The 20,380-nt window shown below is 55.5% G+C and overlaps 2 protein-coding genes across 2 annotated transcripts in view; one reads left to right on the top strand and one right to left on the bottom strand.

Moving 5' to 3' along the window:
* The window catches only part of COQ8A (coenzyme Q8A), a 685,974-nt gene that overhangs the window by 337,246 nt on the left and 328,348 nt on the right, over window positions 1–20,380 (top strand). The gene's annotated exons all lie outside the window — the stretch shown is intronic.
* Window positions 2,315–20,380, bottom strand: part of ITPKB (inositol-trisphosphate 3-kinase B) — a 107,732-nt gene continuing 89,666 nt past the window's right edge. Inside the window, exons 3-8 of the mRNA XM_050757459.1 lie at window positions 19,462–19,561; window positions 17,949–18,162; window positions 12,763–12,967; window positions 10,345–10,446; window positions 8,258–8,329; window positions 2,315–5,519 (exon numbers count right to left, since the gene is read on the bottom strand). Of these exons, the coding sequence (XP_050613416.1) occupies window positions 5,304–5,519; window positions 8,258–8,329; window positions 10,345–10,446; window positions 12,763–12,967; window positions 17,949–18,162; window positions 19,462–19,561 (909 nt within the window). The 3' untranslated portion in view covers window positions 2,315–5,303. The remainder of the gene's footprint in view (window positions 5,520–8,257; window positions 8,330–10,344; window positions 10,447–12,762; window positions 12,968–17,948; window positions 18,163–19,461; window positions 19,562–20,380) is intronic.

The following is a 20,380-nucleotide window of genomic DNA, read 5'->3' as shown; positions in this document are numbered from 1 at the left end:
CTTTATTCTCAGCTTCTCTCCCCTCCTCACACCAGAATTGGGGGGCAGTCCCATGTGACCCCAGCCTCCTGCCCAATCGAGTAAAAGGGTGAAGCCCTCAGTCGAGGACATACAAGGGGCAGAGAGGACCGGCAGGGGCTGGGGGCCGGATGGATGCTGCCCTGCTGGTGTTTGCTGGAAAAGGTCTTGTCCAAACTTAGTTTACACAACGTGCCAGACTGCAGCCACCCAGCCACGGCTAGTATGGTGCCTGTTGGTCTTGAAACCACATCGCCAATGCTGCCACCACTGCAGGGACACGTTATGGGGGTGTGGCACCTGTGCACAGGCTCGGGGCCCCATGGTTACTGGAGAGGCTGATGGTGCCACCCCAGAAATCACACCCGCCGGGAAGACTGACCACTGGGAAACAGAGCCAGCGGGAGCTAGCACAGGTATTTCCATCCCTGCCTCCCCTAGGAGGACTGTCCCCAGACACGGCAGTTCACCCAGTGTCTCTGAAGACATCCCATAAGACTAAGGAGTTGGTCACACTTGCTGCCAAGCAGTGGCCATGGTGACCGGTTTCTAGGGGCCCAGGCTAAGGCAATTGGTGCCAGCAGTGGTCCTGGAAAGCAACTGGTGACTGACCATCCAGGTTTGCAAGGACACAAATGGGACAGCTCATCTGCTTAGAAAACAGCCCGCAGGGTGGAATTCTGCAGTTGGATGGCCCACCAGTCTGAAGGCAATAAAGGGCTCCATTGCTGGACATTGGTTGGCACCTGCAGAGCTGGTTGCTGTGGCATCACCAACAATACCATGTAAGTGAAGGCACAAAAATCTGGAGGGAGCATAATTACCGCATGCCAGTCTGGGGAGAGCAGGTGAAAAGACCCTGTGGCTTTCATCATCTGTACTCCCAGCCTATCACCTCTCAAAGTGATGATAAAGGAAGGATGCAGCCAGGCGCGGTGGCTCATACCTGTAATCCCAGCACTTTAGGAGGCTGAGGTGGGAGGACTGCTTGAGGCCAGGAGTTTGAGACCAGCCTAGGAAATATGGTGAAACCCCATCTCTACAAAAAATGCAAAAAAGTTAGCTGGGTGTGGTGGTGCATGCCTGTGATCCCAGCTACTCAGGAGGCTGAGGTGGGAGGATCACATGAGCCCAGGAGGTGGAGGCTGTAGTGAGCCATGATTGTGGTACTGCACTCCAGCCTGGGCAACAGAGGAAGACTAAAGAAGGGAAGAGAAGGGAAGGGAAAGGAATGGAGGAGAGGGGAGGGGAGGGGAGAAAGAAAGAAGAAAGAAAGAAGAGAGAGAAAGAGAGAGAGAAAGAAAAAGAAAGGAGGGAGGGAGGAAGAGAGGGAAAAAAGAAGGAAAGGAAGGAAGGAAGGAGGAAGAAAAGGAAGCAAGGAGGGAAGGAAGGAGGAAGAAAGAAGGAAGCAAAGAAGGAAGGAAGGGAAAAAAGAAGGAAAGGAGGGAGGGAGGGAGGAAAGGAAACAAGAAAGGAGAAAGGAGGAGAAAGGAGAAAAAGGAAGGACCTCCATCTCCAAATAAAGAATTCTGAGTTCTGCAAATGAAGCCCCCAGCAATCCAGAGCTAGGGAGAGGCCTAAAGGAAAGTGCACAGTAGCAGATGATGAAGCCATCACGATGTGTGGCAGGGGCTTTGCCCCCAAAGGTCTTTTCTGGACGCCCCAGCCAAGCAGTCATGAACTAGTTCTCCAGACCCTCCCTGGGCTGCCACTGTGTGCCAAGTAAGGGGCTTAGAGCCTGGGATCTGGGCCAAAGATAAGACAAGCTCTCTGCCCTCCAGACACTGCTCCCCATCCCAATCCCCACCCCCAGTTAGGAGGACGACAGAATTGGTTTTCAATCAACGCACATTCTAGATTCAAATCCCTGCTTCCCACTTAGGTCAAGTTGCTTGATCTAAACCTCAGTTTCCTCATCTGTAAAACAGACACTATAAATCTTTGTTCAGGGAACTGATCTGGGTAAAACAGGAACTTTGATGGGCGCGTTCAGCCCCAGTCTAGCTTGGAGTAAGGCCCCAGAAGCGATCGCTGCACCGGAGACCCCCGGCTTGCGGGCAGTGCTTCTCGGTTGATGTTCTAGTCTCTGAGCTACTATTTCAAAGTTTTGTAAGGGTTAAAAAGACTCGTTTTGGAGAGTGGTTTATATTCTTTACAAATTAAAATGTTATCCAATCTGACACCCACTCTCCTAACAGCCCCCATGCAGGCCCTCTAGCTTCCTACGACTCCCCAGCCTGCCCCTCAGCCAGGTGTCAAGGGTTGGGGGCCAGAAGGATCACACCACAGACAGCGCTGGTCTCCAAGGCTTTATTCAGGAAGGTTTGCATCTGTTTGACAGGCACTGTGCAGGGGGTTTGTAACAGTTCAGTTTTCTCCAAGGTCCCATGGGGAGAGGGGTGCAGAACAGAAAGAGCCTCTCGGCAGGTGTGTGGGGGGGTCCTCTCCTCCAGAACAAAGGCCACTGATGAGGTGAACACCCCAGAGCCAGGGGCTGGGTTATATACAAAAGGGGTGGACAGATGCAGAGAAACTCAAAGCTAAATACAACTGAAGGAGGAAAGAGTCCATCTCATGGGGTCAGGGCTTCTTCTGGGCTCTTTCTACCAAGTGGGAAAGGAAGTTCAAAATAAACGCAAAGCTTTCAAGGAGAAACAAGTCCAGCCTTTCGGTCTTAGTGTTCTGTGCAATTTTAAAACCCAACAAAATAAATATAATTTAAAAATGCCTTACATGACACTAAAGGCAAGCATGGGAAAAGCAAGCAGTTGAGGAAACCTTCCGAGAATGCTAAGCAGTGCTGAATGCCAAGAAGTCCCCGGGCACCCTGGAGGACGGGGCAAGAGGGCCCAGCGCCCATCCACCTGGGCACAGGTACACAGAGTTTGTCCTGCCTGCTGGCACCTGCACTGCCAGGACCCAAGGAGTCCCTGTGGTGATGAGGGCTGGGCAGGCATGGTCTTCCAGGCTGTCAGGGCAGAGGTTCTGGGAGATTCCATTTCAGAATCCATCTATCCCACTGAGACAAAGGGAAGGGCCAGATGGCAGGGAAGCAGCTGGCAGAATGGCTTGAGAGACAGAGTAGGTGTGGAAGAGAACTAGCATGGTAAACACAGAAAAAGAAAAAAAAAAACAAAACCAGAAAACAAAAACCCTAAGTAACAGAATAACCCTAAAGTGATGCTATTTCACACACGTTCACATATTTAATGTAACCCACAGCAAAGTATTGCCAGTAAGAGGCCCCATGGGCCTCCTTTAATAAGCACATCATTTGCATATTAGCACATTGTTTGCAAACAACTGGTGTCTGCCTAAAGTGCTTGGAACATTTTGTTCTCTTAAACAGGCCCCCTGTAATTTTCGTTCATATCATGATTTGCTTTAGCAAACTTCTTTCACAGATGGAAGAGGATAACTTTTGGTCAGTCCATAGTCATATAATCTTTATGTCTGAATTAATGATGCCCCTGCCCTGCAAATGGCTGAAGCACAGACCACCAGGGTCCCTTCTAGCCCAAAAGTCACTACAGCTCCAGAGGCCGAGTTGACTTTGGCTCCCCAACGCCCCCGTCCTGCTGCCTCCCAGATCACATGCTGTCACGAGGTCTCTCGTGCTCCACCGGGTGCGGGTGTGGCCTTTAGCAAGTCAGCCCACACAGGAGCTCACCACTGTTTTAAACAAGAGCCAGGAAGTTTTAAGTGATTTCCTTTTTTAAAATCTGTACTTATACATCCTCATGTGTCCCACCCTCCACCCCCACCAAGTGTCACTCACACTTCCAGCACAAAAGGGGAAATGTACGTGGGCAGGCTGACAGTTCCCCAGAGACCCTGGGGCGGTGGGGTGGGCAGTGGTTACTCCAGACACACACACCTTGATCCACAGTCTCCCTCTGTGTCCCTAGCTCCTGGACTCTCGCAGCTCCTGTACCTCTGACAGCAAAGGAGTCGGTGGCAAGCCCCAAGGAGCCTGGGACAGAGCTTGGGGTTTTGTTCTTAAGAAGTCATGTGAATTTTACATTCCCTTCCATAACAGACTCACTGGCTTTCAGTTAAAATTGGGCTTAAATAGGTCTTCCATGAATCTTCAAAAGCAAAGAGTTCAGGAAGAGGTGCCTGGAGCACGCCCTGGCATCCACTACATACCCTGCAAAATACCCACACTACATTGGAGAAGCAGGAATCTAAGCCCTTTAGGCGGTTAAGACTTATTTCAGAGGCAGTAACAAATGATGCCAGGAGGCCACCATGGCATCTCTGGAAGCCAGAAGCCTGCCTTCTTCCTGCCTGGCACGGACCTGAGCTCCTCCCCTATTTCTAGATCTGCAAGGGACTCTGGGCCCCACGACAGGAGCCCACATACGCAAGCAGGGTTGACCAACTAGCATCAGGTAGGTGAAGGTCAAGAAAAGTGTGTCCCTCCCTGGGGCCAGGGCCCAGAGACTCTATAGGTCCCATCTTCCCCTGGTCGCACCCCTGGAGCTCAGCGTGGCACAATGTGCCTTCTGAACTCACGGGTCGCAATTCCAAATGGAAGAGCACAGCTTCTGCTCGCCTCCTCTGGGAAGGCCTAGATCAGAGAACACAGCCAAGCTGGCTTCAGCCTTCTCCTGGCTCCTGGGTCTGGCCTGGAGCCGGGGGTTTCCATACCAGATGGGTGGGGGGCCTTGCCTGAGCAGCCCTGGAGAGGCCACCAAGGCATCCCTGAGGCTGCTAATTGGAAGACACTTTGCTCACAGTCAACATGTGGTTCCCTGATGGTTTTGTGCCCCAACTACCAGAAAACCCTGCTCCCAGCCAGGCATCAGGAACCCGGCCGGCCCCCTGGGCTCTCAGGTGGGGAGGCCCTGGCAGAAACAACACTGTGCTTGGCAGCACTCTAACAGCACTGGCCGCCAGGGGGCAGCAGGCCTCCGCAGGTGGTCGATTCCAGGCTGGCGCTTCCTAGGGGGCTCCCAGAGGCAGGGCTCATCTGGTAGGGTCCCCTCAGCACCCAGGGACCCCCTTCAGTTCTACACCTGACCCACCTCTCGGACGGGGCATTTCTCTTCTAGTAGGTGACCCTCTCTACAAAGAGCAGTCCAAACACCACCTCCAAGCCCTGATGTTAGGAAAATGACTAGAAACTCTCATCTCTTCTACAAAGTGTCTTGTAGTGCAGTTCGGGAGGGTCAGTTCTGGGTTTGAGCCCAGGTGGAAGTGAAGGAAAAGTTAGGAACGAGAAAGGAAGCACAGGGGGAGGAAAGGAGGCCCAGGCGAGGGCCAGGGAGGGCGTGGGCAGCTCAGGCAAGTGGGGCATCCTGGGACATTTCTGTCAGGATGTCGATGAGGTTGTTCAGCCCCGAGAGGTAGCCATCCTCCCGGTTCCCCTCCTGCCAGGGGACGTCATGCTGCAGGGTCTGGCCCTCAGGCAGGGGTGTGGTTTTCCCAAAGTCGATCATCCACACTTTGGCCTGTTCCTTCTTGTCATGGATGAAGAGGAGGGAGCTGCCAATGACCTGAGGGGAACAGGGGGGTGAAGGGTGAGCTGGAGCCCCACCCTGCCTTTCCCACTGCGGCCTGGGGCTGGGTGACCAGGTGGGGAGGCTCGCTCAGGCCGGTGCCTGCAATTCCAATCCCCATTTTCAGCCAGGCAGCAGAGCTGGCCCAAGAATGGCCATGCCTGGGCAGAGGGCATTGGGTTCCAGGGTTGGTGACCACCCTTCTGTGTGGGCAGCAGCAGGCACCCCTTCATGCCCCGACTCTGGCCTGCACACTTTCCACTCCTTCCCTCTTTCTTTCCTTCCTTCCTTTCCTTCCTTCCCTCTAGACAGGGTCTTACTCTGTCGCCCTGGCTGGAGTGCAGTGGTGCAACCTCCTGGGCTCGAGCGATCCTCCCACCACAGCCTCCCAAGTAGTTGGGACTACAGGCATGTACCACCATGCCTGGCAAATTTTTTGTTTTTCATTTCTGTAGAGACAGGGTTTCACTATGTTACCCAGGCTGGTCTCAAACTCCTAAGCTCAAGCCAACCTCCTGCCTTGGCCTTGGAAAGTGCTGAGATTAGAGGCATGGATCACTGCACCTGGGCAAACTTTCCACTCTTTCTAGACCACAACCAAACCTGGGGCCTCGCCCTTCCCCCTCCTAGAACCTGACTCCTCCCAAACACTCTGGAGGGAATCACAGTGAAAGGGAAGGTGCCCAGAAGAGTCCAAACTCTCCAGGGGTGGGGGTGGAAAAGAATCCATTTCAAATGCACACAGCACCCCACCGCAGCAGCACAATCCCCTGCAGATTCAGGGCGGACAGGCCCTATAGGGCCTTCCCAGCCTGGCCCAGGGACAGTGGGCACCAAAGAGCCTGCCCCTCCTGGGAGAGCTCAGAGCCTCTGCGTGGGAGCGAGGCGCTTTCCCAAATACGGCCACACATACCCCTGGGTCACCTGAGTGGGGCCAGAGGAAGGCCAGGGGGCACAGAAAGGGCTGAGGTGATATTCCAGCTTCCAGCAGTGCAGGGCAGGTGGGGCCCCTGGCGAGGCTGAGCCCAGAAAAGGGGCTTCCTCTTTCCAGGTGGAAAACAACAGACCCCAGCTGATTTGGCCTCTTTCCAGACCTTAAGGGAGACTCCAAAACGTGTAGAACAAAATGCTTTTCCAAGAAATGAAAGCAGAAGTGTTGAAGAAGGGTGGGAACGGCTTTGAGCCAAAGCTCTGTGGCCTGAAGTCCTCCGAGGCTCGGCCCCTGGGGTCAGGCAGCCAGGCAGCACCCCCATCCTCCAGAAAGGCAGCTGGGACAAAGGGGGCTCTGGCAGGAGGCACGAGGATGCTTCATCAAGTGGAAAGGAGAGGCCCCAGGAGGAGCTGAGGGTCGTCTAGGGGACGAGGAGAGCAAAGAACATTCTGAGAAGGACCGAGCTCCCTGCTAGGGGCAGATCAAAGCCTGAGTCTCCTCTCTAGGTGTGCCACCCCCCTCCTCGCAGCCATCCTCTCCAGGTGCCCCGAAGGGAATGACATCCAGGAGCAAGGTAGGCCATCTGCCTGAGAAGGGCCGGTGGTGTAGTTTGTAGAAAGATGCACCGCCCTGCTGGGTGCCCCAGGGCTGACCCTATGAGTTCCTACTACTGGCTCCGCAGCCTTCTCTGTGGGCAGGGCATAGGCTGAGGCCACCTCCATACAAGACCCCATACAAGAGGGCCTCCACAAGACAGGCCAATGAGAGGGGCTGCTTTCCTGAACCACCTACACAGCTGCAGGGAGCCGCAGGATCCCACTTCACACCCATGGGGTTAGACAGCCTCAACACTGCAGCTGTGTGTGTGTGTGTGTGTGTGTGTGTGGGCGTGTGACTGGTAAAGGCATGCATGTTTGTGTATGAGTGGGTGTGCACACAAAAATGTGTATGTAGATATATGAATACATGTGTGAGTGTGTATGTGTATGACTTGTGTCAATGTGTGATGTATCAATGTGTGTGCATGCATGTGACTGTGATTTGTGTGTGTGTGAATGTGTGTGTGATTTGTGAATGCATGTGGGAATGTGTGTGCATGTAGGGTTTATGAGTGTGATCTGTGAATGTGTGTGAATGTGTATATGCACGTAGGGTTTATGAGTGTGATCTGTGAATGTGTGTGGTATACGACTGATAAGTGTGGGATCTGTGAATGTGTCATGTGGCTGGGGACCCGGACTCCCCATGTCAGGGTCTCATACCCCTCCAGGGAACCTGCCGATGCCTCCCAGAGCCTCTCTCAGGTGTCTCAGTTCCCCACCTGCTGCCCGCCTCCCCTGCCAACCAACATATGCAAAGGTGGGAGGTTCCAGCCCCGCCCGAGAGTGACACCTGAAGACCTGCCTGCCCTCCTCAGAGTCTCATCTGAAGATGTAGGTGGTGGTCGGTGGGTGCCCGGCTATTCTAGCAGCTCAGAGAGCTTCTGCCCTAAGACCATGGGGTGTGTGGGATAGAAGTCCTGCCACAGCTGCCCAGAATGGACAAGACTCTGGAGCTGGAAGGACAAGGGAGGAGAAAGGGGGCAATAGCCAGGGGTCTCAGGCAGGACAGCCTGTGTGGTCACCCTAGGGAGCATTAAGACGCAGCTCCCCCATGCAGCGAGGGGGCTGGTCCCTGATGGCCTGCCTCTGGCTGCACCAACCTGAAAATGCCCGACCCCACCCCGCCCGGGCTTCTGAAAGAAGAAAGCCTGTCGGCATGCACAGCATTCTGCTCAAGAGGGCAAAAGTTTGCCAATATCTACCTCGTGGCACTTGAAGAAGGGAGAAACTTCTAGAGTGGTTCGAATGGCCTTCAGCCGGTCCCGATAGGCGATCTGGGAATAAAAAGAGGACCAGTTTTAAACACTGCGTAGGGGGAAGGGGTGGATTTTAGTCCATTTAGCTCATTAGAGTCACCTACTGTAGAAATGGCAGTGACCTTACACCCTGATCATTTATTCCAACCTCCTTATCTACAAATGAAGATACTGCAGCCCAGAGGAGGGGCTGCAGCTGGGGCTCCGCTGCCGCCCTTTCTCCCACCAACCTTTCTCCATGAACAGGAGGTGTGGGGAGGGCAGTATCAGAACACCCACACAGCCTCTAGCGGTTCCTCCTGTGAGTGTGATTTACCCTGAATGCCGGACGTCTAGACGCATCTTCCTGCAAGCAGGGCTGCTATGGCGACTTTCTCAGCATAAATGTCAGTACCCTTGACTTTTGAAAGGACAGAGTAAGAGGGAGAACCACAAATATCTCTCCCAGTGGCCTCTCCATGGAGCCCTATAAACTCGTGTCAAGCTGTGTTGGCCTTGGGGGTGCCCCATCCTCCCCAGAGGCCAGCTCTGTGGGTCTTACCCGCCGGCTGCGTTGGGAAGCCCGTCATACACAGGTACAGAGTTCCTCAATGCCTGCTGGAAAGCAGTGACAGCTGGCAGGGCCAGCCGAGCAGCCCCCGGAGTGTTCAGCACCAGGAACAAACCCCTGTCGATCTCAGGCATAGGAGGCATGTTCCATGGTGGCCACTGCTAAGGGGCTGAGATCCTCCCCTGCAGGGGACTCAGGAACTGGAGGACTTGGGCTACGAAAGAGTCAGGTGCATTCCCCATGCCTGCAGCCTCAGAGCTTGCCAGGAGCCAAGGGAAGCCTCCCCAGCTTGAAAAGGAAGATTTCCCAGTTCCAGTCAGTACTGAGTCTCCTTGGAGAAACGGCTACCTGGTCCTCCCCTACTTGTTCTGCAGCTGCTGTGGCCTGTTCAGAAGGTGCTGTTCACAGGGGCTCTAGGGCCTGTGTCCCAGATGTGCCTGGATCTATGACTGTCCCGGGGAGCTGTGCACTTGGGCCACAGTGGCACAATATTCCCTAATTCAGCTGGAAGGGTCAGTGCTCTGGTTCCAGTGGGCAGAACGTCTATCCAGCCTGTGGGTCGCTGCAGCAGCAATACACATGACAGAACTTTGTCATGAACTTGCACAACCCACACCCCCAGACTTGGAGACAGCATGCCAGCTCTCCCTGGCAGGGGGCAGTGTGACCTCGGGCACACAAGATGGGGACAAACAGGTCTACCCACAGCAGGTCTGCTGTGAAGATTTGCCACACACTTGGCATGACACCTGGCAGGCGGCGGGCACTGTGGAAACCCAGCAGTTCTCTCTCAGGGGATGGGAAATGCTCTCTGGAGCTATGGGGCCGATGGCTAAGGGAGAGTCAGTGAGTGTCCACCAAGCTTCCCCGCCTACCCGACGCGTGCCTGGGACAAGCACATTGCCTTCCTCTTCACTTTCCAAGCTGAAGCCTGGGGCCAGGATGGATACACACTTTCCTGGGTACAAACTTCAGTGCCTTTGACCTTTTTTTTTTTTTTTTTGAGACAGTTTCACTCTTGTTGCCCAGGCTGAAGTGCAATGGCAAAATCTCAGCTCACTGCAACCTCCGCCTCCCGGGTTCAAGCAATTATCCTGCCTCAGCCTCCCAAGTAGCTGGAATTACAGGCATGCGCTACCATGTCTGGCTAATTTTTGTGTTTTTAGTAGAGACGGAGTTTCACCATGTTGGCCAGGCTGGTCTCGAACTTCTGACCTCAGGTGATCCGCCTGCCGTGGCCTCCCAAAGTGCTGGGATTATAGGTGTGAGCCACCACGCCCAGCGTGCCTTTGACTTTTGAAAGGGCGGAATGAGAGAGCCACAAAAGTCTCTGCCAGCGGCCTCTCTACAGAGCCCTACAAACTCGGGTTGGGGTGTGCTGTCCCTGGGGGTGCTTTGTCCTCCCCTTAGGCACCCCCAGAGTAGACACAGTTGTCCCTTCCTGGCTGGCTGGAGAGACCCTCTCTGGAGGTGCCAGACTCACCAGGATGTTATGGTTTCCTTTAGTGAACTCTCTGAAGGCCTCGGTGACCTGCTCCCTCGTTTTGGTCTTCTTGAAGTCCCGGTTCACGGTGCCGTCTTCTTTCTGAGAAAAAGAACAACACCCCACCCCGAAGGGGGTCAGCAGGGACCCTCGGGCAAAGACTGTTCTCACCCACCCAACACCACAGAGCAGGCGAGCCCCATCTGGACCCGGGGGAGGGCCAGCGGAGGCACCCAGGTGTCCGCATATGGCGCATGGAGGTGGCGTGCACAGCAGAGGGGAGCCTGCCCTGTGCCCAGACACAGGGGAACACAGAGGGTGGCACTGACATCCCTAGACAAGTGAACAGTGGTAGGAAAGGCCCGGAGATGTGAGGGGCATCTGGGCCGAGGATGGAGTAGCATGGCCAGGGTCTGGCCCGTCCTGAGTGCAACAGCAGGGCCGAGAGAGAGGGTCGGCCTCAACTTCCCACTCCGGGGCCTGGGCCCTGAAACCGGTGCCCAGAGGTCCCTGCCCTCCAGAGGCACCTCCCCCCAGCACAGGCAGGTGAGACTTGCTCCTGCCCTGAGCTCAGGTTGACTTCCTTTATAATCTACCATCTCTTCTTTCAGGTTTTCTGAAAGCCAGGATCCAATACAGCCCTGCTCAGCTCTGCTCCCTCGCCCACCCCACTCCCATCTTCTTGGCCCCAGCACTATCTCCGTTCAGTTTGTCCTGGGCCCGCATGTGGGGCTTTGCTGACCTATGAGGAAATTTGTTCTTTAGGGACAAAGGGTGAGAAAGGAATGCTCTGCCAGGAGTCCCAACAGTGGGCCGTGTCTGCCCTCAGGCTGGAGATTACTTCAGCTGTGTCCTCACTGTGGCTGCCTTTGACAGGACTGGCAGGACCTGGGGACGAGAGAGCAGCCCTGGGTGCAGAAGGGGCCGAGAGCGGGGGACCACAGGCAGCGCACCCCAGGCAGAGCCTCTTGGCTAAGGCTGGGGTGGGCAGGTGACGGCGAAGACAGCTGGCTTCTCTCTGAGCGGGAAGACAGGCTGTTGGCCGTTCTGATGGCTGGACAATAGGCAGAGACCAAGAGCACATCCTGCTTGAGAGGGAGAGGTGAAGGGAAAGTGGATTGTTTCGAACAAATAAAGTAAGGAAAGCAAGTGCTAAGGAGAAGGAAGAGGAGTACAGAATTTGCATCCAGTCTCAGAGCTGGATGCAAAAAAGAGGGAAAGGCTACAAAAGACAAAAAAGGGGGCAAATGCCTTTCTCAGCCCAGAGCTCGCAAAGCAGCTGTCCCGGGGGAAGGTAAAAACTTCCCCCACACGCCACTGTGGGCAGCGAGCCATTGACAACTTTGGAAGCATACGTCTAAATGCCATCTGAAAGGAGGCTGAGGGGAACCTCCCACCAGGACCATCGGCTGCCCAACCCTGACTCCAGGCTGGACCCTGGAGATGATGTAGACCACGAATGGACAGAGAATGGGAGACCTGACAACCCCACAGGGACTGCCATCTGCTCTAGAGGGACAGCTTCTGAGACCCTGAGGGGCTGGCGCCCCAAAGCCCTGCTCTTGCAAATTTAACAGCAAGGGTGCACGCAGGGGCCCAGGACAGGGAGGTCAATTCAGACAGTGCCAGTGATCAATCCAGACAGTCATCAATCCAGACAGTGCCAGTTCCCCAATTTATTCTGGGGAAAGTAAACAAACGTTTGAGCATAATCACATATAGGAAGCTTCTGTGTGCCCAGAGCCAGAGTTAAGAACTTTTCTGCCAGATACACATACGTACAAAGGGATAGAAGGGAAACAGCTATCATTTTGTAAACCACGAACACAAAGTAAATATATTAATTAGGGGAATATTACTTTTACTTACAAAGTTTGTCATGTTTATTTGGGGCTTATGTTTCTATTTCTGTTCCAATAAATATTTTGAAATTTCAAAAAAAAAAAAAAAAAAAAAGAAGAAGAAGATCGAAGAGCAAAGAGGAGAGAATGCGGTTTCTGAGGGACCCTGGCTCCAACATCAAAGGCGGCCAGCATGCTCCTCCCTTCCCTGAACTGTCTGCCAGTCCCGGTCTGCAGCCACAGCAGAATGAACCAGCTCCTCCACAGGCATCCCGTAGGCAGCTCTCGCCTGGCTCTTGGTGCCAGGCACCGTCTGGGCTAAATGGAGAGTCCTCGGCAGAGGGCTGACAGCTGGGCAGGCTGGAAGCCACTCTGCTCTGAGGCCTGAGCCCCCTACACAGCTATCCTGCCTGAGGAATAGGCTGAGGTCTCCAAATGTCTGGCCTTGGGGCGGGCCACCCACACTCTGAGCCTATGCTTGGAGAAGCTTACAGCTTCCAAAGGGCCCTGAGAGAAGCCAAGCCCCCCGAGGTGGGCACGGGTGGGGCCTGAGGCTGCGCTCACTTGCCGGCCTCACCTTGATTCCCTCGATCCTGAACCCCAGGGTGGCCGTGGAGCTGATGGTCTCCCGCCACTGCATGTACCGCGGCTTGGTCACAGCCCGCTGTGCTTTCTCCTCCTCAGTGGGGGCCTCGGGGTCCACCTCGATCATCTTCTGGTACATGTCCTTCCGCAGGCTGGGCTTCTTCCGGGCCTTGGTGAGCTCCTCCTCCAGGTAGGTCCTGTGTAGGAGGGGAGGCGACATGAGGGCTGCGGCCTGGGGCAGGGCTCACCAGCAGCTCCTTTCCCGCCTGGTGGATGAAGGTTCGGGGCGTGTGTTGCCCGACAGCCGCAGTCAGCTCAGCGCCCTGAGTCAAGGCACGACCTTGGGAAGGGGCGGCAGACTCTGTTCCAGCTGGGGCTGGCTCTAATTTTTTTTTCTTTGTTTAGATAATTTTTTTAGTAGATAGGGGAGTCTTGCTATGTTGCCCAGGCTGGTCTCAAATTTCTAGCCTCAAGTGATCCTCCCACCTCGGCCTCCTAAAGTGCTGGGATTACAGGTGTGCACCACTACCCAGCCTGGGGTTGGCTCTTGATCCAGGAGAAAAGGGGCAGCCTCACTGAATCGGACTGCCTTCACTCAGAGCCTCCTCAGGAGACCCCTCCTCAGGAGACCCCTACAGGAACCGGCAGAAGAAGGAAGACGGAGGCAGGGCAGTGGGGCGGGGGGCTTGTCCTGATCCTGCTGCTACAGTGGAGCTGAGAGAGGGGACTTGGGGGCAGGGTCTACTCCGGGTTCCACTGTACCCCCTTGGCTGCCTGGGCCCTTCCATAAAGTGAGGGCTTCCAAAGCCAGAAGCTGTCCTGGCGGGAGAAGTCCGTCCTCCTCAAGCCCCAATCTCTGCTGCTCTCAGGCAGCCTGAAGGCTGAGCCTGCCCGTAAGTGTCTCTGCTCTTTCCAAAGAGGGGAAATCTTCTGGAGCACAAAGTTCAGGTCAGAAGGTGGTTTCGGAAGGGGCCCCAGTGTGGATGGAGAAGCCCGTAGTGTGGGGGAAAGGCAGGGAGCTCCCTCAGCCTCTGCTCATCCTGGAGACATGCCTGGCACACCCCACCCCATCGACACCAGGCCTCCTCATAGGTGAGCCCCCAGCCCAAAAAGCCTGAGAAAATGCTTCCAACTCAACTGCCTCATGGCCCTGGCCTCCACACAAGCAGCTCCAGCTGAACTGGCGGGGACCACCTAGACACGGGGAGGTAACAGGGGCAGGGGCAGCACAGAACCTGAGCAGCCTGGGGCTGAATCGCTGGCCCTGAGCTACCGGGACACAACCCCTCCCCCAGCACACACCTCTGTGCTTCTACCTTCTCCAGAGCAGAGGTGGGGTGAGTCATCCCACCCCCGCTCCCCTGCTCTCTTTTTAGAGCCCCAGTCTCCCTACACAACAGGCTCAGAGGCTGCCCACAGCCCTTGAGGAGGCAGAAATCAGCAGTGTCAGTTGCAGGATGGGGAAGTTTTCTCCCCTTTGCCCTGTGTGGGTGGGAGCTGCCCACAGAGGCCCCGCCCACCTGCCCTCCACCTGGCCCTCCACTCTTCCCACATCTGTCTCCCAGGCCTTGTTCCAACACTGCCCACCAACTTCTCCAAGTTGCTGGTTTGGGACCCAGAACAGACTAAACAAAAACTACAGCGTCTTAAAAAAGACAGGCTTTAGAAACCACTGTATTAACTGAAATTTGCAGTGAAAGAAATGGGAAGAAAAAAACAAATCCTTTGGGTGTGAACTTAGGCCTGGCTGGTTAGGACCTTCCAGGAGGTGATGAGGGCTAGAGGGGGAGGTCAGTAGCTTTGGGTTGGGCCCGGGCATGCACACACACCCATGTGCGCACATACACACACACATGCTCATGCACACACATGCACATAAACACGGACTCCTGTGCACCACTGCACACACAGGTGCACCCATGCAGGACACGCACAGAATATACCCCTCACATCCAGAGTCAGGTCAGTGGTGACGGGGGCGCCGAGGCAGGGGCTGCGTGTGCATCCGTGTGTGTACCATGTAGAAAAGGGGCAGCCAGGCTGGGGGAGGGACTCCTGAGGGTGCTATAGGGGCCCGCATGGTGGGTATCTGCACTTCTGCAAAGAGCTCTCAGCACCTCCTTAAACAGGAAGCAGACCTCAATGTGAAATCCCTTTTCACATGGCCTTTTCTCCAAAAAGGGCCCCCGTGGCTCAAAGAGCTGCCCAGGAGAGGAAAGGGGCTGAGGGGGAGATGCCCACAGGGGGTGCCAGCTGGATGGTGGAGCGGGAAGCCCACAGGGAGGTAAGGTAAGGTAAGGCTCCTCCCCACACTCCTCTGCCTGCCCGAGGCAAAGTCAAAGCTCCAAGCCATGCAGGGAAGCAGAGACCTGCTCGCCCACTCACAGGACGCTGGGGGAGGAGGGGACTCAAGACCAGGTGGAGGAAGTACTCCTTTGAGACAGGCCAGCCCAGGGAGCCAACAGGTGGCAGACAAAAGCCACCCAGAGCTCCTAAAGGGCAGAGGTGCTAGGGATGGGCTTTCACCTGCACTCCCCAGGCTGCTGGTCCCGATGTCAGGAAGACAGTGCTAACTCTCCAGGACAAGTCACAAACCTCAGAGCATGCCCCAGAGCCACTGAGCCTGTGTCGGTGGGAGCCAGAGTCCCAAGAAGCCCCGAGGTGCAGACACCACCAGCAACTGCATCACATTCTCCTTAGTGCCACCCCTCTGCCCCCGCCATGCCCAGGACTGTTTGGTGACCAGCCCTTCCATTTCTCTGTGACATGTCTCAAACCCTTGTGCCCTGGGACTCAGCATTTGAGGTAGCCCTGGGCTCCAGCCTCCTCACCCTGTCATGGAAAGGCCACATTCTGGAGGTGACCATGAGCGGCCAGTCTTGGGAGAGGCTCTGCAGCCAAGGGTTCTGGATGAACGCATCTGGGGGAAGGCCACAGTCCACAGCCCAGATGGAACTAGCCTGGCACCTCAGGGAAATGCCATGGAAGCTGGGTCCCACACAGCTCCCTTGGGAAGGGCTGGGCTGCAGCTGGGGGCCTGATTTGCAGTCAAGCAAGCCTGGTGCAGAACTGCACCAATCTGCTGCCTGGTTGGGTGGCCTTGATGAGTCACTGAACCTCCTGGTGACAGAATCCTCCTGCTTATACTGGAACATGACCCATCTCCCAGAATGGCAGTGAGAACCCAATGGGATAAATAATGGAAGCATCTAGCACAGCCCTTGGAAAAAGAAGGGTCCTTAGGATTTGTGTGCAGAAAAGATGGGGCTGGGTGCACCCTGCTTCTGGGGAGACCTTCCTCTTCCCCTCCACACATACTCTTCTCTCATCCTGCTCCCTCTGCCTGCCAAGATGGGTTCATGGGTACCATCCACGGTCACTTTAGGTCTCTCCTGAGAGCGCTAGGGTGCAATCAGTGAGAAGCTGCGGAAGTCAAGCGGGTGGGTGGGGGCAGCCCTGGGGCGGGAAGCGGGGCTCCTGTCCCCAACAGGAGCAGGCAGGTTCTGGGGTAGCCTGGCCCTGTGCTTGGCTGGCTCTGTCCTTGGGACAGCCGACTTCCAGAAATGCCCAGCCAGTGTTCTTCACACAGGCCATACATTTTTGGCCAGGTCTGAGTGGACTCCAGTTGGATTATTCTCTGTGTGGTCATCTGAGAAGTCCTGCTGCTATCTGGGTTGGAAGGAAGGGCTGGGCCTCCCCTGAGAGGACACATTCTGGTGCGCCAGGGGATGCCATCCTGGGTCAGAAACCAGACTTGGGAAAAGCAATGGCCTTGGGCTGGCCGGGGGCATGTTCTGTCTCCTCCCTGCCCTATCCCAGGTCCCTGTGGGCTAAAGATAGTAAGGAACTTGGATGGTGGGAGGGAGGTGGCCAGAGATGGCGCAAGAGCAAAGAGTGGGGCCTGTGCTTCTCCATCCCCCATTCTTTCCCTGTGGGTGATGGTGAGGGAACACAATAGTCAGTGGCAGGGGCTGATTTTAGGACAGAACTCCCAGGAGGAGAGAGAAGGAAGGAAAGAAACACTGGCTGGCTTAGCCCACTTCTCTCTTGGCCTCTCTCTCTCTCACACACCCCTCTTTCTCAATCTCCTCTTATGAGAAATAATCCGGTTAAACCAGTCACAGTGGACACAGCCTTCTGCTCTGAGCTGAGTCTCGGTGCCTGGCCTCCCAGACAGCCCTGCAAGGCAGCATGGAGGGGCCCGGCATGTGGCCATCTAGCCCAGGTGCTGCAACCGGGGCCAGCCCCAAAGCATGAGCACCGCACGCTGGACACCACGGGGGCCAACAGCCTTAGGAAGGTTCACCAAACCCTCACAGGGGAGAAGAAGCCATGCTGTGGATGACTCAGGGTGGAAGGGCCGCAGTTTGAGAGGTAATGAGAAAACCCGGCCACCTAAAACTGAGCCCCGAGATCAGGGCAGCCACCCTCAGGCATCCCCGTCTGCTCTCTGCCCTGCCTCCTCAAGCCCACTCTTCCTTTCTCCTCTTCCCTGGAGTCCTCTCCAGGCTTATCCCCTGGGCAGGTGTCAGGGTGAGCCTGAGCCTCTGTCAGAAACCTGGGGGTGGGAGTCAGTCCTGCACACAGGCCCAGTGACTGCTCCAGGCTCACCTTGGGCCCCTGTGGCACCCTGCCATGTGGGTTTCTTGAGCTCCGTCAGGGGCTTCCTCCTCCTCTTAGGCAGGTACAGGTCTTTGTTAGTAAACCAGCATGTTCTACTAGCCACTCTCTCTTCCCACTCACCAGGGCTGAGGAAATGGAAAGACCTCGATTCCCATCTCCCCCGGCAGCTCACACAGCAGGAAGTCACCATCCTGCGACCTCCCTACCTAGTGCTCCCCGCATCCCTAGTGATCCCACCTGAACCAAGGGCAGCTCTCTCTTCCTTCTCTCTAGGGGGGCTCAGAACCCAGCCGGTGCCCTTTTTCTGATTCTGCCAGCCCCTGGCTTCTGCTCACTGGAGAAGGAAAGGGGCCATCATGGGCAAAGCCCAGGTCCCGGAACCCTCTGCACATAATGGGAGATTCCTGGGGATGGGGAGGCTCTAATTGGTCCAACAGCCTCCTCAGCCTGCCCTTGCACCTGTGAGGCCTCCTGGAGGCCCTGAGTGCTGTGCTGTGCACTTGGCACGTGGCTTGCAGCAAGGCAGGCATGTGAGGTGTGAGGAGCCTGGCTCACCTGATGCCCATCTTGCAGTCCATCACACAGGGCGAGTCAAAGTCGGCCAGCAGGTCGTCCATCTGGTTGTAGCGCTCCCCGTCCTTCACCACATCGCCGTGGTAGGCAGGTACGAAGGGCCTCAGCACATCCACCATCAGCCGGTCCAGGCAGCGCTGCTCTGACTCACAGTGCTTCTTCAGGATCCTGCCATTGGCAGCCGCCTTGAAACTCCCTGCAGAGCAAGTGCAGAAGGTTCTTGGTCCCCAGCTGCAGGCAGCTGGCAGAGGCACCCTCCCCGGCACAGGGCCTGGGCCTCCCTGGGGATAGCTGACGGTGTGCCTATGTCCCTGCTGTGGACTGAGCACCTTAAAGGGAGTGGGTTAAAGACCCAATCCCGCACTCACTAACTGTAGTTCTGGGCTGGTTCCCCAGCTTCCTTGACTCCAGACTCCTCCTCACCAGTGTTCCCTGCTGGAAGAGTACAGAGCTAGGTGAGAGACCAAGGTGCCATGACTCAGTCAGTCCTTAGTGTTGCTATTTTCATCCTCACCTCCATCATCAGCCCTGCTTCTCAGCAACGAAGGTGTCTCCTGGCCTCAGTAGAGAAACCCTGATTGGACAGGATTCAGAGCCAGGATGGGGAGATACAGCAGGCTAAGAAGTGGGGCGGGGGGGGGCGTCTAAGGCTTGGCCCACCTGGGCGGCACTTCTTCTGAGCCAGACCCAGTAAGTATTCACACAGGCTGTTCATCCAGGTGTCTTGGGTTGGGCCAGTGTGGTCAAGGAGGTAAGCGAAATGCTGGACCCAGTGCTGGCCTGCAAAGGACCCACAGGCTGGTGAAGTCATGAAGGCCAAGTCCACAGACAGCTCCTGACATGTCTCCAGATGACAGTGCTTCCAGAGGGTCCCACGTGTGGGCTGGATGGCTCTGGGGCCTTGGCTCCAGATGTCCCTCCTCCCCGGCCCTGCCTGGACTCAGCTCCTGGCCACCTTCCACCCAACACCGCACACCGCCCTGCGGTTATGGGGTGACTTGGCCACATCTTCCACCAGCTGCAGGCTTCCTCGGGGCAGAAACTACGTCTCCATTAATGCTGCAACCGCCAGGACCATAGCAATTTGGGCACACAGTAGGTGCTCAATGAAGGGGTTAGCTTTGCCTCTTTGTCCAGGGTGACAAATGGCAGGTAAGCTATAAAGACTGATGGCTTCATCTGTCTTATTGAATACAACTGCAAGAGAGAGAGAAAGAGAGAGACTGGAAGAGACAGAAATAAAAGCCAGAGACTGAAAGAGGGAAGGATGCGTGTTTTGGAGGAACGGGGTGACACAGACTCCAGAGAGGTCAGTTGTCTATGGCATTTACAAGGCATTGGTAAGGCCGCAGCCTGCAAGTGTGGCTGCGATTTCAGACTACAAAGTCTCGGAGGGAACTTGCTCTGGAGCTTTGATCCCCAGAATGCAGCATCCAGGGCACCTCCCCAGAGGGCTGAGCATCGTGCCAGGAAAGTCCGGGAGACCTGTGTCTACCTGCGTGTCCTGCCAGCTGGATCCAGGGGTACTTCTTCTTGAAGGACATGACAAAGGGAGACCAATGCACCATGTTTTTTATTTTCCTCCATGATTTGCTCTAGAAACAAACAAACAAAAAGCTCTACATTAGAAAGACAGCCATTAATTTCTGGTTAGGACAAATTCAAAGTGAAGGCCCTCATTGCCTGTGGCCACAAGATGGGAAGGGCCCTTGGTGGGCTCCGAGGACCTTACCGGCACCATCACCTATGCGGCACGTGGTGGGAGGTGGCTTTACCCCATTTAACGAACAGCCTGAGCAAAATGCTCAGGGGAACTCCCCTCGTCCCAAGAGCAATGACCCCTCCAAGGAAGGCTGGAGAGGACACGACCACCCAGCCGCACCACATTAGTTCATATTCAATTTGTAGATGCGGAGGCAACAGAGGCACCTCTTGCCTGCGAGTGGTTTGGAGACTTGAAAGGAATTCCTCAGAACAGAACCTGCACCAATGGCTTCAGATCACACAGGAGGGAGCAAGTCCACAGCTCTCTCCTCTGCACTGCGCTCCGCCCTCTCAGGATGTTTCTTCAGTGAAAACGGCCAGGGCTGGGAGTGTGCGTGTGTGTGTGCATGTGTGTGCATACGTGTGCATGAGTGTGTGTGCATATGTGTGCATAAGTGTGTGTGCATATGCGTGCGTGATATGTGTGCGTGAGTGTATGTATGTGTGTGTATGTGTGTGCATGAGTGTGTGCATGTGTGTGATACGTGTGCAAGAGTATGTGTGCATGAGTGTGTGCATGAGTGTGTGATATGTGTGCATGAGTGTGTGTGATATGTGTGCATGAGTGTGTGCGTGCACGTGTGTGTGTTTGGGGAGAGCAGGCCCTTTGGGCAGAAAGGAGAACTAAGGTATATTGAGCATCTTCTTAT

The sequence above is a fragment of the Macaca thibetana genome, chromosome 1, assembly GCF_024542745.1.
Source record: "Macaca thibetana thibetana isolate TM-01 chromosome 1, ASM2454274v1, whole genome shotgun sequence".
Lineage (NCBI taxonomy): Eukaryota > Metazoa > Chordata > Mammalia > Primates > Cercopithecidae > Macaca > Macaca thibetana.
The sequence above is the reverse complement of the archived record's forward strand: the minus strand, read 5'-3'. Positions and strand labels throughout refer to the sequence as shown.